General features: G+C 40.3%; 1 protein-coding gene across 7 annotated transcripts in view; it reads left to right on the plus strand.

The window, feature by feature from the left end:
* The window catches only part of ARHGEF3 (Rho guanine nucleotide exchange factor 3), a 340,374-nt gene that overhangs the window by 215,245 nt on the left and 107,792 nt on the right, over positions 1–17,337 (plus strand). The window contains exon 1 of one of the 7 annotated variants that reach the window (XM_007984681.3): positions 10,167–10,331. The exons of the other annotated variants lie outside the window; for them this stretch is intronic. Coding sequence (XP_007982872.3) covers positions 10,182–10,331 — 150 coding nt within the window. The 5' untranslated portion in view covers positions 10,167–10,181. Of the gene's footprint in view, positions 1–10,166; positions 10,332–17,337 lie in introns of those variants that run through there. 7 annotated transcript variants of the gene reach the window in all.

A 17,337-nucleotide genomic window follows, 5' to 3' on the forward strand; every position in this document is an offset into this window, starting at 1 on the left:
TGTATTTTCTCCTTTAATCCTTTCCACAACCCTGGGAGGTTGCTACTATCCATGTTCCCATTTTTACTGATGAAAAATATGAGGCTGAAAGAGGTGAAGAAACTGGATCAAGGCTGTATCTTTACATTGCTAAAATGAATCCAGAGACGATCACTAAGCTGTATGTAAATATACATACAGATTGTATGTATATTTGCCTGGAAAAAACCTCATCAAACATGTATAATTTTTATTTTAAATCAGAGTTTTAGCTTCTCATGCACACTTGTAGAGAAGAATTATGTAAGTTCCTGATAAAATACCTTCTGATTCTGTAGGTACAGGACCCTTAGGTGCTACTTTATAACCCCCAGGAACATACAGAATGAAGTAGCCTCACAAAAGGCTGCTCTCACGTCAGCAGGAGCTGAGTGAGGCTCGATTCACTGAAATTAAGATAAAAATAAAGCTCTTTTAGTGGTTTTACTAAATAAGGAGCTGGATACCTGCTGATAATAATTAATGTTCAGTTCAGCCTCTGCCGCTGGTACATCAAGTGTATTAACATGTTTTAGTGGGGCCAGGTGTGGTGGCTCATGCCTATAATCTCAGCAATTTGGGAGGCCAAGTGGGGCGGCTCACCTGAGGCCAGGAGTTGGAGACCAGCCTGGCCAGCATGATGAAATCCCATCTCTACTAAAAATACAAAAAATTAGCCGGGTGTGATGGTGGGCACCTGTAATCCCAGCTACTCAGGAAGCTGAGGCAGGAGAATTGCTTGAAATCAGGAAGGAGAGGCTGCAGTGAGCCAAGATCACACCATTGCACTCTAACCTGGGCAACAAGAGCAAGACTCCATCTCAAAAAAAAAAAGAAAAATCTTAGTGGGAGAGTTGTGTAGCCGTTGTTCAACAGTGTATATGTAAGACTGGGTTCTCTGTAGCCCTGCCCCCAACCAAATGACTTTTATTATGTGATAACAACAATAAACTACCTTTTGTTGAGCTCCTACATTTTTCAGGAATAGTACCAGGCCCTTTGCATATATTTTTATTATTTTATTACCATTTACGTATCCAAAAAAGCCCTCTAAGGGAGAGGGTATTATAGCCATTGTACAGTTGGGGAGACTGAGGGTCTGAGGAGTTAAGTGAATTGCCCAAAGCTGCAGAGCTAGCATGTGGCACAGCCTAGAATTGATTCCCCAAATATTTTATTTTTGTTTATTATAGACATTTTCAAGCAAGCACAAAATTCAAGAGATGAGTATAATGAAGTCCCTTTATCATTCACCCAGCCGTAATAGCTACCATACTTTACCATTATTCTTTTACTATTCCCTCATCCACACACTTTTTTAAAAAAGCAAATTCCAGACACCCTATCATTTAATCCACAAGTAAAACCCAAAGGTAGCTTAAATGTCACACTAACATTTATGTCTTTAAAGCTACTTCCTACTCAGCCCAAGCCTTTCTTTGCTCTCCAGTGCACATTTCCCGAGTCCGTGGTACTTATTGTAGTTGTGATGTCTCCATCTGTGTGTGTCGGCTTCTGGAGGTCAGGAGCTGTGCCTTCCTTCCCCCACATCCTAACCACAGTGCATAGCACTGCACTCTACACTGAGTCAGCAGGGCCTAACTACTGTTTACAAAATCAAGGGTAGGCCAGGCGTGGTGGCTCACGCCTGTAATCCCAGCACTTTGGGAGGCCAAGGTGGGCGGACCGCCTGAGGTCAGGAGTTTGAGAACAGCCTGGCCAACATGGTAAAACCCTGTCTCTACTAAAAACACAAAAATTAGCTGGGCATGGTGGTGGATACCTGTGTTCCAAGTTACTCGAGAGGCCGAGGCAGGAGAATCTCTTGAACCCGGGAGATGGAGGTTGCAGTGAACTGAGACCATGCCACTGCACTCTAGCCTGGGCTACAAGATTGAGGCTCAGTCTCAAAACAAAAATAAGATAAAAAATGAAATCAAGGGTAAATGCTCTTAAAGACTTATCAACTTTTACAAGGTGGGGATTCACTGTTTTCAAATAATGCCAGAAAAACAAGAGAACCTTTGAAGAAAGAGGTGATAAAATGCTCCCTCCTCACCTCCAGCTTTCTGCTTCCACCTTGAAAGCATCTTACTAAATGTCCAGCACAGTTGGCCAAAAACGTGCTTGGGAAACCCAGTTGAAGGTATAAGATGAGGCTGAATGTGGTATGAATTTGCAAATTTGAGTCTTAGAATTATGCCTCAATTTGGTTGAATTGGCTCTAAGACAGAAGAAACTGCTTTCATGGAGTGAATTATTAGGAGCTGGGAAGACCACATTACCCCTGAATTACAATTTTTCTTGTGAATCGTTCTGTCTGTAGTTTATGATTTGGTGGAAATGTAGGGAGCTTGGGAGGTAGAGTCAGAAAACTTGTGTTCTAACCCCTCCACCCCCTATTCTGACTAATTCACTGTGACCTTAGGCAAGTCACTTAACCTCTCTGAGCCTCTTTTTCTTCATCCATCCATTCAGTAAATACTACTGAGTGCCTACTAAGTGCTGGGCACTGGGCATCAAGTAAGATGGTTTGTGTCAAAGTAATTTGTAAATAAATCCTGTAAGAATTATTGACGTTTTCCTGGTTAAAATGCAACCTTTGGAGGAGAGCACTTTGAATAGTAATCTATCCTTGTGAGTGATTCTTAGCATTTTAGAGCTTTGACAGGGAAAGAAAGGGAAAGGAACAGGACACAAGACCCTGGGATCACTAGAGACAAATTTGGTCCATGACTGGATCTGAGGAGGGGTAATTATATGGGGAAAAAGTTGTGAAGTTAGTCCACACAAGTCCTGTTCTAAAATACTAGCATATAATTTTGGGTGTACAAGAACCCATTCAAAGCAGCAAATACAGGGAATCAAACAGCTTACACATACTTTGAGTCCATTCCCAGCAATTTATACAAATGTGCCCCTTTTGCCCAGACTTCACTATGCAATATATCCATGTAACAAAACAGTGCTTGTACCCACTAAATCTATAAAAAAAAATTTTTTTTTATCACCTAGGCCTGGAAGTTCTCCAGTCATTTTCAACTTCTCTAATGATTAATTTCTGTTAATTGTTGTTGCACTTGAAGCCCACTTTCAGGATCTACACCTCTCCCTGAGCTGTAAGACCATGATCTGGTGTTCTAATTCAGCACCTATTTCCTCCTGCCCCATTTTCTTTTTTTTTTCCTTTTTTTTTTTTTTTTTTTTTTTGAGACAGAGTCTCGCTCTGTCGCCCAGGCTGGAGTGCAGTGGCGCAATCTCGGCTCACTGCAAGCTCCGCCTCCCGTGTTCACGCCCTTCTCCTGCCTCAGCCTCTGGAGTAGCTGGGACTACAGGCGCCCGCCACCACAACTATTTTTGTGGCTAATTTTTTGCATTTTTAGTAGAGATGGAGTTTCACCGTGTTAGCCAGAATGGTCTCCATCTCCTGACCTCGTGATCCACCCACCTCGGCCTCCCAAAGTTCTAGGATTACAGGTGTGAACCACCACGCCCGGCCCTGCCCCATTTTCTAATTTCTACATTTCTGGCCAACCATGTTTGTTTGTGTTCTTGTGCTCCTTTGAGGCATGAAGTAGAGTAAGACATATTAAAGACATATATAAAGCTCCCTTAGGTTGGAGTGAAGAAGGAATTGTTATGAACCCAAATGGGAATTTTAGAACTGTTAAACAGATTACATGTTAAACATTATGCTATAACAAACAGATTAATGATCTTGGAAAGTCTGGGTTCATTTTCAGTAGTATGGGTTACCAGGCTCAGGGACACAAGGGTAACACAGGGATCCTTAAAGCAGCGAGAGAGCGAGTGATGCTGCATTTTTGTTTCAGTATCACAATGGAAGTCTAGGGACAGCTGCTACACAGTAAACACTATGCTGGGCACTGGGTAAATAAAGGTGAATGAGATGCAGTCTTTGCCACATGTAAGCAAAACTTCAGTGTGGTCTGTTTGTGTTCTACCAGACACCTTTATTCATTTCTTTATTCATTCAACAAACCTGACTGTGGGACCTTCCTACAGGGTTTGGCTTTGAGTCTCCAGGCAGTGAAGGTTTTGGAAGAAGGATATGATCTGATTGGAATGGTGTTTTAATAAGGTCAAGGACTGAAGGAATGGCTTAGTGAAGTTAGGACCTGCTGACTAGTAAATCAATTAGGAAGTCAGGGAAATCTCCCTGGGAGATAATTTGCTCATGAAGGAACATCATATATTAAAATGTATACTGTTCTGTCTCACTGTGAAAGGAAAGGAAAAATCAACAAAGAAACACAAAATATAGCACTGGTTTTTAGAATAATGCTATAGGACTCATTTCAATTCAGGTATCACCAAATAGACCATGTGGCTCAATTCTAGTATGGATGTTTAGTCCCTCATTGCTGGTGAGACCAAGCTGTATATGATTTCTCCCCTGTGTTCAGATGGAGACATGGAGGAAAATGTGATGTATTCGTTATCTATAACAATATTACTACAAACTTAGTCTTAAAACAACACACATTTATTATGGTGCAATTTTTGTGGGTCAGGAGTTCAACATTGCTTAGCTAGGCCTTCTACTACTTCAGGGTCTCACAAAGCTGCAGTCAAGGCATTGGCCAGGGCTATGGTCTCATCTGAAGTTTGACTGGGGAAGGGTCTGTTTCCAAACTTACGTTGGCAGCATTCATCTTCTTGTGGTTGCAGGACTGAGGGCTTCAGTTTCTTGTTATTGTTGGCTGGAGGCCACCTTCAGCTCCAGGAAGCCACTTTTCAGGCCTTTGCCACATGGGCCTTTCAACATGGCCTCTTGCTTCTTTGATTCCAGCAATGGAAAGAGTTGCCTCAGAATATGAGTACATAACCCAATCTTATGTAATGTAATCATAACACATAATCATGTACATCCTGTCATCTTGCCATGTTCTATATGGCTAGAAGAAAATCAGTATGCCAGCCTGTTCTGGCCCTACAGGGATGTGAACACCAGGAGGCAGGGATCATGGGGGACACCTTAAGAGGCCGTCTACTATGTGTAATGTTTAGTGACTTGGTGAAGGCTCCCAGAAAATATTGGGTTTGTCACAAAACCACCCTGTGTTTTTGTACACACATGTAATCTTTGTTCCATGTAATCCAGGGAAATTGATCCAGAGTCTTCCCACTCCCCTAATGCTTCAGGCTGATTGTTTTTAGCCCTGCTAGAAGGTTGAAGCAAAACCTGTTTAATTACCTGTTGGCTGGAATCCTGGTGGTAACAGCAGTTGGTATTGGTGTTATTTTCCTTTTCCTTTTTATTTTGTTTCATTTTATTAAATATTATCTTCTTTACCTGAAATATTTTGTATCTTTTGTTTCTAAATAGTCATTTGAGGAAAATTAACAGAGGCAGGCAAGATTCCAGACAACATGCTTAGTTTTCAGGTAGCAATTTCAAGCATTCTGTTTATTCGTTTAATGATAAGTCATAAGAAAAGAAGCTTAACTGTTCTTAGAAAAGCTAATCCTGGCACCACGATGGATTTACCTTGAGTATATCTTTCTATCTCAATTTCCCTACCTGTAAATCCACAGGGTGCAAAATCCATACTAACAAGATATTCCAAAGGGAAATAATAATTTTTGAACATAAACTGAAAATCCTGCATAATAGAAACATATTTGTATTCTGCACTGTTGAGCAGAACTTTGCCACACAGCTTTAAATAATTTGTCATGCACTAAAGTACCAGGTACTCTGCTTGTTCTTAATTTCCTTTTCTTACAGAATCTTGCCAGTGACCTTGAAAGGTAGATATTATTCTCTTCATTTTGCAAATGATGAGTCTGAGATTAATAGATGTTTAATGAATCCAAGGCCATACAGTTGTGAGTCACAATTCTGCCTGATTTTATGTCCTGTTAACCTGCTGTTGTACCGGGAATTATAGAACTAATAATGCCAGTCCCTCACTCAGATTGCCATTAGTGGCAGTTTTCTAGAAACAAGAAGGGGCAGAAAGTAAAGGGAATCTTCTTATGTATCATTGCTCTCTGAGAAAAAGTGTTATAGAAAAGCCAAAGGTCAAATTGCATATTTTCACCTTACAATATAAAAACATATCTACACTATAGAATACTTGGAATACAATGCAGCATTAAGAAAAAGAAAAGGAAAGAAAGATGGTGAAAGATGAAAAGATTGCCAAGACATACTGTTAGATTTCTTTTTTCAAGTTACGGAAATTTGGGCTGGGCATGGTGGCTCACACATGTGATCCTGGCACTTTGGGAGGCCAAGGCAGGTAGATCACTTGAGTCCAGGAGTTTGATATCAGCCTGGGTCACATGGTGAAACCCTGTCTCTGTTTTTAGAAAGTACAAAAGTCATCCAGGCATGGTGGCACATGCCTGTAGTCCCAGCTACTTGGGAGCTGAGGCAGGGGGATCGTTTGAGCCCAGGATGCAGAGGTTGCAGTGAGCCAAGATCAGGTCCTTGTATTCTAGCCTGGGACACAGAGTGAGACTCTGTCTTAGAAAAATAAAAAATAAAAATAGAGTTACAGAAATTTAAGTATGATATCATTTGTGTGCTAAGCTAAGCCACCACAGAACAATTCTGCTTATTTTTCAAAGATACATCCATGCATAGAAAGCAGTCTGAAAGGATAACACCCTAAATTCATTGAATTGATTCTGAGTTAAAACCCTAAATTGGTTCTCGCTGAGGAGGGGGCCTCGTGGCTCCAAATGGCAAGTTTTTACAAGGAGAAATAATTCATGTGTTACTTGTATAACTAGAAGTTCGAGGGTTTTTTTAAGTAAAATATTGAACACAAAGTCAGCCCACCGGTGTCTTGACTAGCCACGGTCAAAAGTTGGAGCTATTTGTAAGTCATTTCGACAATAAAGAAAAGGATGAACTAAAAATACTATGTCACCAAGATAGCTTTTTCCTCCAGAGATTTCTATATCAGCTGATGCTTTGATGTCTGGCCATTATCTGAACGGGGCGTCTGCTCAGGGATCAGCTATGACCACCCTAGGGAGAGTTCCGTGATGAACCATGTTGGGGACAGAAGGATGAGTGAGCAGCTCTGCTTCCTTCGAGACATCTCTGCTCTTCACCGCTTTGTCTTAGCTTAGGTAATCTTCCAGGGCTAGATGATTGTAGGGGGTAGGGGAAAAGATGAAGGGGTTAAATGATGGAGAAGAGAAGGGTACCAGAAGAAACTCTTCTTTGGAGTTAAAAGCATTGGATTCTAGACATCTGCTAGGGATCATTTAATATCCAGGCTAATTAATTCAGCTGGGAAGCAGTCTATAGAAGCTGGTATGGACTCCATTCCTTGGTGAGTCAAATCACTTATTTTTTAGAATAAATGGCATTAGAGCTTAACTGTTTTTCTAGCTCTTGCAAAGCATGTAATTGATGCAAAATTAGCTAGGTCCCAAGCAATATAACATCAAAGAAATATCTGCTAGCTGGACAATTTTTTCTAATCCACATTAAAATAAATACATATATAACTGTTAAAATAAAAATGTATGTATATTTTTTATATGTATATATATATGTATATGTATTTATACATTTTTATTTTATCTTAAAATCTCACATTTGACTAGTGATGCATGGGCCATGCTTGGGGAAACGCTGCAAGAAATGTGATCAGCTTGGACTTTGGAGAGGAACTGAGTTCAAATTTTGCCTCCACAACTAACTTGGTAACCTGAGAACTTAACCTTCTTAGCTTTCATTCCCTCATCTCAGGGTGGACTTACTAGTAGTTCCTACCTCATATGGCATTTTTCAGAATTACTTAAGCTAGTGTCTATAAAGGATAATGTGTAGTGCCTACAAAATGTTAGTAAAAAAGATCTTTTGCAAATAATAAAACAAATGCCAAGACCTTGATTAAATATAACTTCTGCAAAAGATGCCATCTTTTGAGGATGGTTCAGTGCTCAACTTCTTATTTTGGGAATTTGTATGTGTATGTGGGTTTTGGCGCCCTCCCACACACACTTTTTGGTCCTCTTTTTATTAATACTTTGACTGTAATTCATGGAATTACCTATTTCAAATCAATCTGATGGCTGAAGAAGGTAAAGCATGGAATCACAGTGATTACATAGCTACTCTGAAATGCATAGAATCACACCCAAGAATTTTTCTGATTAAATGCTCTTTGTGGGGGTGAGGTCTCTGAGTATGAAACTATGTAACTAAAGACTTAGAAACATCAGATTGTGGGTGCTTATGTTTAAACTTAAATTTTTAAAATTTCTGGTTAACTGTGTGCATAGAAAAGTGAAGTTGATTCAACTACTCAGCTTGTAAGTGACTGCCATGATGGAGAAAGTGGGAGTGTGAGCTGTGCAGAGCTGATGGCAACTAATTGGGTAAGTTATGTCTAAATGGAGGACATGGAAGATCTCATGTAAGACCAACAAGCAGGAGCATGCTACAGCCGAAAGGGGGATTTGGTTGAGGAAGCCTATCCAGTAAGTAGCCAGCAAGTTCTTCTTTTCGCCACCTCTTTGAAATTTCTGCCTGCTAGCTGGTGGTTGACTCAAGCTTTTCCTACCATTGCTATTTTAGGGAAAGATCCCAGCCAAGGTTAATTGTTCTTCTCACTCTTGCACTGAGATGTCACAGTGGGCATATCTAGGGATCTTAATAATTCATCATTCTGTTTTGACCCAAACTTGATCAGTATAGATGAGGAACCAGGAGTATTTATATATTGGGGGCAAAGAGAAGGGGTTTTCCGTGTTTTTGCATCCCAAAGTGCTAATTTAAATATTCTTAGGATCAGGTGACATATTCTGGTATAAACAGCTTTCTTTGGCACTGCTTAACTGTGTGTATGTTAATAACAGGAACTTTGCTGTTTTAATCTTACAGTTTTTTAAAAAACCTTTTCTATCTCAGTAAATCTGTCTAACCATGAAATTTAATAAAGCAGCAGCATTCTAGAAATTCTTACCAAAGAAAATGAAAAATTTTAATCTTTATCTCATGAAGGAAATGAAATTTTTTTAAAATTTTTGAACAAATAATATTAATGTTATAATATGTCAGCAGGTGAATTTCCAAATGCACTCCTGGTTGCTCTTTTAGCCATTCAGGAATAAGATTTGTCTTCTCAATTTTAAAACTAGGTTCAGAGAAGAGGTCCCTAGAAATATGAGTCAGGGCAGAGATGAGCTTCCATCTTGGTGTCTCAAACAAGCTTTTATTGATTGCTTGTGATGCTTACTCACAGTACTGCACTGAGTCCCTTGGCAAACACCCACTTCTCCTGTGAGAGACGGTCTGTAAACAATGAACTGGGGCTCAGGGAATGCGTGTTGTAATAGAGATATTTTTATTTTTATTTTTATTTTATTTTATTTTTATTATTATTATTATTATTATTTTTTGAGACGGAGTTTCGCTTTGTCGCCCAGGCTGGAGTGCAGTGGCCGGATCTCAGCTCACTGCAAGCTCCGCCTCCCGGGTTTACGCCATTCTCCTGCCTCAGCCTCCCGAGTAGCTGGGCCCACAGGCGCCGCCACCTCGCCCGGCTAGTTTTTTGTATTTTTTAGTAGAGACGGGGTTTCACCATATTAGCCAGGATGGTCTCGATCTCCTGACCTCGTGATCCACCCGTCTCGGCCTCCCAAAGTGCTGGGATTACAGGCTTGAGCCACCGCGCCCGGCCTGAGATATTTTTAAAAGCAGACATTTTATGGGAGCATACTTGGAGCCTCAACCTTCTTACCTGTAAAGTGTGGGAACTGGACGCATCTCTGTTCCCTTTCCAGCTTTGAAACTCTGGGATCCTACAGAAACGCTGACCACTTCTTGTCCTAGAACATTTGTTTTGCGTGATCATTGAATAGTAAATACACCATTGGATGCTGTAAATATTTATGATCCCCTAAATGGGGGTGTTTTTTCCTGTTGTTGACTGTTGTTGGCTGGCTCTCCTACACACTGCATGCATTTTTCAGTGAGTCTAGCAGAGAAAGCCTGTACCTCTCATTTGAAGAATGTCCAGGATGGTCTTAAAAAGCAAGTTATTTGTCTCAAAGTGCTAAAAATATCCACCTAAGAAGAAGGTGGGCTTCCAGAGCTCCGTCTGATCCTCCATTTCCTCTTAGCAACTTGAAGGAAAATGCAGAGGATGACACACAGCCAAGATGAGATAATGCCTGGGATCTGGGGGTTGAAGTCATTCCCGGGAGGATTCCTGTCATATGAAACGTTTCCGGGCCTAAGAGCACCAGGATCCTTCGGAATTGTACCACTTTCTTTCCCAGATTTTGCAGACCTAGGGACCAGACCCTCCCTTCCTCAGGTGGGTAAAAGGTGGTAACATGATCCTGTGTTGTGAGCTGTCAGGTTCTAAAGGAGGGTAGCTTTCTACGGTCAACATCCTTGCAATGATGATTTGATGCAACCAGACCACATCAGTGAAAGCTCAGCGGCCAGACCCCTTGAGATTTGGGGATAGGGTGCAGAGTACAGACAATTTGATTAGACAACCAAGACATCATTCTTCTTTGTTTCGTTGTTTTATATTTTTAATAAGCTTTCATTCTGGAATAATTTTAGCTTTACAGAAAAGTTGCAAAGATAACACAGAGAGTTCTTATTTGCCTTTCCCAGCTTCCCCTGATGTTAACGTCTTACATAACGCAGTATATTTGTCAAAATCAGGAAAGTAACATTGGTTTCGTACTGCTAAGGAAACGACAGACTTTATTTGGATTTCACTACACAGTCTTGCCTAGGCTGGCCTCGAACTCCTGGGCTCAAATGATCCTCCTACCTTGTTCTCCTAAAGTGCTGGGATTAGAGGCATGAGCCACTGCACCCAGCCAGGTCATACAAATTATCATTTGCCTTTTTTAGATGACACACAATGACCACTTATCATTATACTTTGCTATAGTGTGTTGATCTCTTGGTATTTTAGGGCTGTTTAGTCCCAGGAATTTGTGCTTTTTGAATTCTCAGGTCAGCTCATCATAGTATTTCTAGCTCCCCTGTCATTACTAAGCTGTCAGCTGTTGTTTCTCTCCACTATCAGCATTTTTATCTGTGCAGACCTCGTTCCCACATCTAAACTGCAGCTGCTAACTGTTAAGATAATATAACTGTGTATATATGGAAAGAAAAGTACCTGTAAATGAGGCACATGGACAACATTAATGTGTGGATTTTATGACTTTTTAAAAAGCCCTTTTATTATTTCCCAGTTTTGGACCAGATTTTGAGGTAAAAATAATGAAAAGTGAAATAATAATTTAAGTAATAGATAATTAAGTAATATCATATTTTAATAGCTAAATATATGGGAGTGAATATCTGTCTTATGTAGAGATTTGTACAAAAAACATTCACCCCAGTATTATGTTCTTCCATGCACTTAAGTTATCCTTTAACTTGGTAAACATTGATCTATGTAAAATTTTTAATTATTTCCCCCCACAGTGTTTTCTACATACTTTACAAAACTGTTTATTGTGGAAAAGTTGGGAAATATAGATAAGTTGTTTTTTATACCATTATTGTTAAAGGGCTACATAATATTACATGCTATGGCTGTATTTAGCCCATGGAGTATGATATTTATGTTGTTTTTATTTTAAAAAAATAGGCATTTTCCTGTGATGAACATTCTTACTTTTGCACACAGTCTTCTTTTGCACATATCCAAGAGGCTATATTCCCATCAATGGAATTATTGAGCCAAAAATGCACACTTTGATGGTTCTTAATGGCCACTTCCACATTTAGCAGTGTGTTAGAAATATGTAAGTTTCTGGCTGCTGGAGGAAGCTTGTAATCCTGCTGTTCTAGCATGTTGTTCAGGTGGCTGTGTGCACATCATGGCAAAGGAAACAGCCCTGACCTGACCAGAATCGCTGGTCATGTATTCATGGTGGGGTGAAACTCAAACAGTCAGAACTAAGCATTTTCAGGTAACTTATTGACTCCTGGGAGGAAACCGTTTGTCAGGACCTGCTGCAGTTTATTGTGACCTCATCTACTGAAAGCGATGGCCTTGGAGTAGAGGGTTTACAAGGGGGCAGGTTTCCACAGGCCCTGCTCCATACAACATTTTTTACCCTCCAGCTTTTAGTAGCTTCATGAAATAGTCTATTTCTTGAATAATCGTCCTCTTCAATTCTCATTGGTAATTATTGGACCATCTTTTATCCTCATGTTTTCTGCCTGGTGGACTGTCAGGCAGAGCTTCTTGGCAAGTTTTCTAGCCAATTAAAGATGGAAGACTAATTCCATTGAGCAGTCAATTCCAGTTAGCTCAGCTGGTGGGATTGTGGCATTAATGCAGGACCACAAGACAAGGGTTTGATCCTACATGAACTCGGTCAGCCGTGCTCTTTTCAGAGTATGGTAGCAGAGTAGAAAAATGTCTGGTCTCTTTGCTTGCTCCCTCCCCTTCCTTTTAAGTAAAGTCTCTTTTATTTAGACTCTTCTGGGCTATAGGAGTCACCAATTTTTAATTAGCACCAATCTTTGCAAAAGCTAAAAATACATTTTCTGAACCTCCTGACTCTGATCCTGACTCTTCACTTTCTTTAGGAAACCATTTGCTTATCAAATAAAGTGTGCTTTCTGCAGGTTCTTGAAAGCATGAATTCATGCCGCATATTTAGAGAATGGGTCTTCTGAAAGAGGGTGAAATAAAGACTACGTAATGCAGACTGATTCTTTCACATCATCCTTGGCCTTTATACAGTGACTTTTTGTTTTGTTTTGAGACAGGGTCTCACTCTGTCACCCAGGCTGGAGTGCAGTGGTGCAATCACGGCTCACTGCAACCTCGACCTCTCAGGCTCAGGTGATCCTCCCACCTCAGCCTCCTAGGTAGCTGAGACTACAGGCGTGCACTGTCACACCCAGCTAATTTTTGTATTCTTTTGTAGAGATGGGGTTTTGCCATATTGCCCAAGCTAGTGTCAAATTCCTGGGCTCAAACGACACTTCTACCTCAGCCTCCCAAAGTGCTGGAACTACAGGCGTAAGTTACTGTGACTGGCCCACAGTGACTTTTTGTATCTTGTCTGATTGTTGTATAAAATCTTTAGAACTGATTTGTGTCATTCAGAATAAGGCAAAACAAGAACAAAATCCAGGTGGGTAGGGAATGGGTTGAAAACACTTTGGCATCCCAAATACGATTGTAGGGACTCTGTGGGTGAGTGAGTGAATGAGTCATGGAATAAATACATTCTGAATGAATGGATGAGGCAACTAATTAATCTCATGGTGAGATTTATACTGTTTCAGAACTAATTTTTAATTTAAATTGTTTCCCCAACTATATCCCATTTCCCAAAGAAGAATAATAGATTGAAGTTAATGGAGCATTTCTGTGCACAAAGAAAGTATGAAGAAATACTGAAACACTTATACTAATGCTGACTTTCTTCCCTAAAGGAAAGGGATGAACTTTATTCATTAGGAGTTTTTCATCAACTATTGATCAAAAATACACATCTGTTTTTCAGTCTGTTTTTTCCAAATATTGGTAACTCAGCCTCATTCAGAGCTATCTGAAGAATAAGGAAAGACCAAGAGTGATAAGGCAGCTTGCATTAATCAGATGTGAACGGGATACCTTGGCCTGCTGAATTGTGTCAGGAAGGTCATTTTTACCACAGAAATACTCACACTAAACACCAACAGTTTTTCTAAGAGACATGATTTTTCTCCCTTTTGGGAAACTGAGGAAACAAAGACTTAAGTCATTTCTTGACTCTCTGAGAAATCCTTTTTCCACAGGAAGTCTGTGTGGAAGTGCATGTTTCAATTTTTGTATTCTTTTTTCCCCAGAGGTCAGGGATGAACCATGGGTGACTCAGCCACAGGTCCCTTTATTTATCAGGCCCATTTTAGCTATCCGGCCTGGGGTGTGTTGGACTTTATGGGTCATGTTCTGTGCTCTGTGAAAAGGGGAAGAGAGGTAGTGCATTCTGCATTTTTTTTTTTTTAGACAGAGTCTTGCTCTGTCGCCCAGGCTGGAGTTTAGTGACGCGATCTCGGCTCACTACAAGCTCCACCTCCCGGTTTCACGCCATTCTCCTGCCTCAGCCTCCCAAGTAGCTGGGACTACAGGCGCCCGCCACCACGCCTGGCTAATTTTTTTGTGTTTTTAGTAGAGACGGGGTTTCACTGTGTTAGCCAGGATGGTCTCGATCTCCTGGCCTCGTGATCCACCCACCTCGGCCTCCCAAAGTGCTGGGATTACAGGCTTGAGCCACCGCGCCTGGCCAGAGGTGGTGCGTTTTAAGTCTTTCTGCTAAAGCTAAATAGTTATTCTGGGGAGGCAATACAGTCCTTACACATGGCTTAGATCTTTGAAAGTGGAAATAGCAATTAATTAAACAATTAAGTCATACTCTGAATTAATGCTGTTATTTAGCATTAATTTAGCATATTATTTAGCATGTCTTATAATTATTTAATTTTAATGCATGAAATAGGGGTGAACATGTGCTTTTTTAAAAAGGCTAACGTTAGGCCGGGCATGGTGGCTCACACCTGTAATCCCAGCACTTTGGGAGGCCGAGGCGGGTGGATCACCTGAGGTCAGAAGTTCGAGACCAGCTTGGCCAACATGGTGAAACCCCATCTCTACTGAAAATACAAAAATTAGCTGGGCACGGTAGTACGTGCCTGTAATCACAGCTACTCAGGAGGCTGAGGCAGGAAAATCGCTTGAACCCGGGAGGCGGAGGTTGCAGTGAGCCGAGATCGCGCCATTGCACTCCAGCCTGGGGGACAAGAGCAAGACTTCGTCTCAAAAAACAAACAAACAAACAAAAAACAAAAAAGCCTACTGTTAAAATTATGAACACATAAAACAAGATAATTTAGGGAAGTTATATTTAGAATACTTTTAGGTAATAATTCACCACAATTCATCTTTAAGTAAAAAGTACCAGAATGCATTTATTTTGACATGTTTCAAACTTTTACTTCTTTATTATACTAGCACTATGTGGATGTTGTAGAAAATTATAAAATTAAGGTAAATTAAAGAAAGACTATTAACATCATCTTTTTGGTACTCTTTATATTTTGGAGTATAGCCCTGCTAAATGTATGTTTACATGGACACACAAATAGGATCACATGATGCACAGATACTGCTTTGTGTCTTGCTTGTCTTATTTTGGTACACATCAACATTGTTCCTGTTCATATTTATACCTGGATATTGTTATTCTTTCTTTCTTTTTTTTTTAGACAGAGTCTCACTCTGTCACCCAGGCTGGAGTACAATGGCACCGTCTCAGCTCACAGCTTCCCGGGTTCAAGCAATTCTCCTGCCTCAGGAGAAGCTGGGATTACAGGCATGTGCCACCACACCTGGCTAATTTTCGTATTTTTAGTAGAGAGTTTCACAAAGTTTGATGGTCTCAAACTCCCGACCTCAGGTGATCCACCCACCTCGGCCTTCCAAAGTGCTGAGATTATAGGCATGAGCCATCACGCCCGGCCAAGACCTTATTATTCTGAATACCTACATAGTATCAGATTGTTCAACTGGGACATAACTTTATTTAATCAACCCACCATTGTTAGATATATAGTATGCTTCTAGATTTTCTTACTATGAACTTCATCTTTTACAATAATGATACCTGCTTTCTACTTCATAGCTAGTGCCAATGTGAAGCATTTCCCATGTAATAGCTCTCTTTTTATTTAATTAAGGTAAAATTCACATAACATTAACATGTACAGCTCTGGGGCATTTAATACATTCACAGGCCAGGCGCGGTGGCACGCTTATAATCCCAGCACTTTGGGAGGCCAAGGCGGGCAGATCACAAGGTTAGGAGTTCGAAACCAGCCTGGCCAATAAGGTGAAACCCCGTCTCTACTAAAAAATACAAAAATTAGCCGGGCGTGGTGGCACGCGCCTGTAGTCTCAGCTACTCAGGAGACTGAGGCAGGAGAATCACTTAAACCCGGGAGGTGGAGGCGCAGTGAGCCGAGATCACATCATTGCACTCCAGCCTGGGTGACAAGAGCAAAACTCCGTCTCAGGGGGAAAAAAAAAAAAAAAGAATATTGAAAATCCAGAAAAATTGAACAGTTATCCAGCTTGGTAAATGTGTGAGTGTGATATACGCTGAGGGCTGAGGAGTCTCCTTAAGTGTGATCCAAATTTGCATTTGCTTTTCCAAACATATGTTAAAAAAGAAAGTGAACATGTGGCAAGACTGTAAATGTGCATATTCTGTGATCCTGCCTTATAAATACAAGTTTGAGCCTTAGAGAACCAATCTCAGGAATGCAGAAGGAGGCGTGTATGGGGAAGTGCGACACATTTTGTAACAGTAAAGAAAGAAAGCGCTGTAAATATCCATAAATAAGAGAACAAATAAATAAAATGTGGTATAGAGAAGGCTGGATACATTCAGCTTTGAACTAGATCTATATACAACAACATGGAGGGAGCTCAAAAACAATGCTAAGTGGGGAAAATACTTAGATTTACACTTAGAAAACAATACTGCACACTATTTGTAGATGTCTGGAATAAATATAGAGGTAAAAAGTGATAGTCTCCAAACAATGTATACAAATGGCCAATAAAAACATGAAAAGATGCTCGGTAGCAGCTGGCTTTAGGGAAATACAAATCAAAACCACAATTATCCCTCATACCCACTAGGATGGCTATTTTTAAAAAGAGGAGGGAAATAGAAAAGAAGAAGTGTTGGTGAGGATGTGGAGAAACTGAAACCCTTATACATTGCTGGTGGGAATTTAAATGGTGCAGCTGCTGTGAAGAAGAGTTTGGCAGTACCTCAAAAAGTTAAATATAGTGTTACCATATGACACGATTCCACTTATAGGTATATACCCAAAAGAACTGAAAACAGGTACTCAAACAGGTACTTGCACATGGATGTTCATAGCAGCACTATTCCATCAATTGAGGAATGGATAAAACAAAATGTGGTATATCCAAACAAGGGAATATCATTCAACCATAAAAAGGAATGAATACTGATGCATGCTACAACATGGATGAACCTTAGACACGCTATGCCAAGCAAAATAAGTGAGAAACAAAAGGTCATATGTTATTTGATTCCATTTATATGAAATGTCCAGCAAAAGCAAGTCCGTAGAGACAGAAAGATTCGTGGTTGTCAGGGACTGAGGAGAGGGGAGATTCGGGAGATATAGGGTTTCTTTTTGGATAACCGAGATGTTCTGGAATTAGATCGTAGTGATGGCTATACGGCATTGTGAGTATAATAATCACCAGTAAATTGTGTACTTTAAAATGGTAAATTTTATGATGTATA

This window comes from Chlorocebus sabaeus, chromosome 22, assembly GCF_047675955.1.
Source record: "Chlorocebus sabaeus isolate Y175 chromosome 22, mChlSab1.0.hap1, whole genome shotgun sequence".
Taxonomy (NCBI): domain Eukaryota; kingdom Metazoa; phylum Chordata; class Mammalia; order Primates; family Cercopithecidae; genus Chlorocebus; species Chlorocebus sabaeus.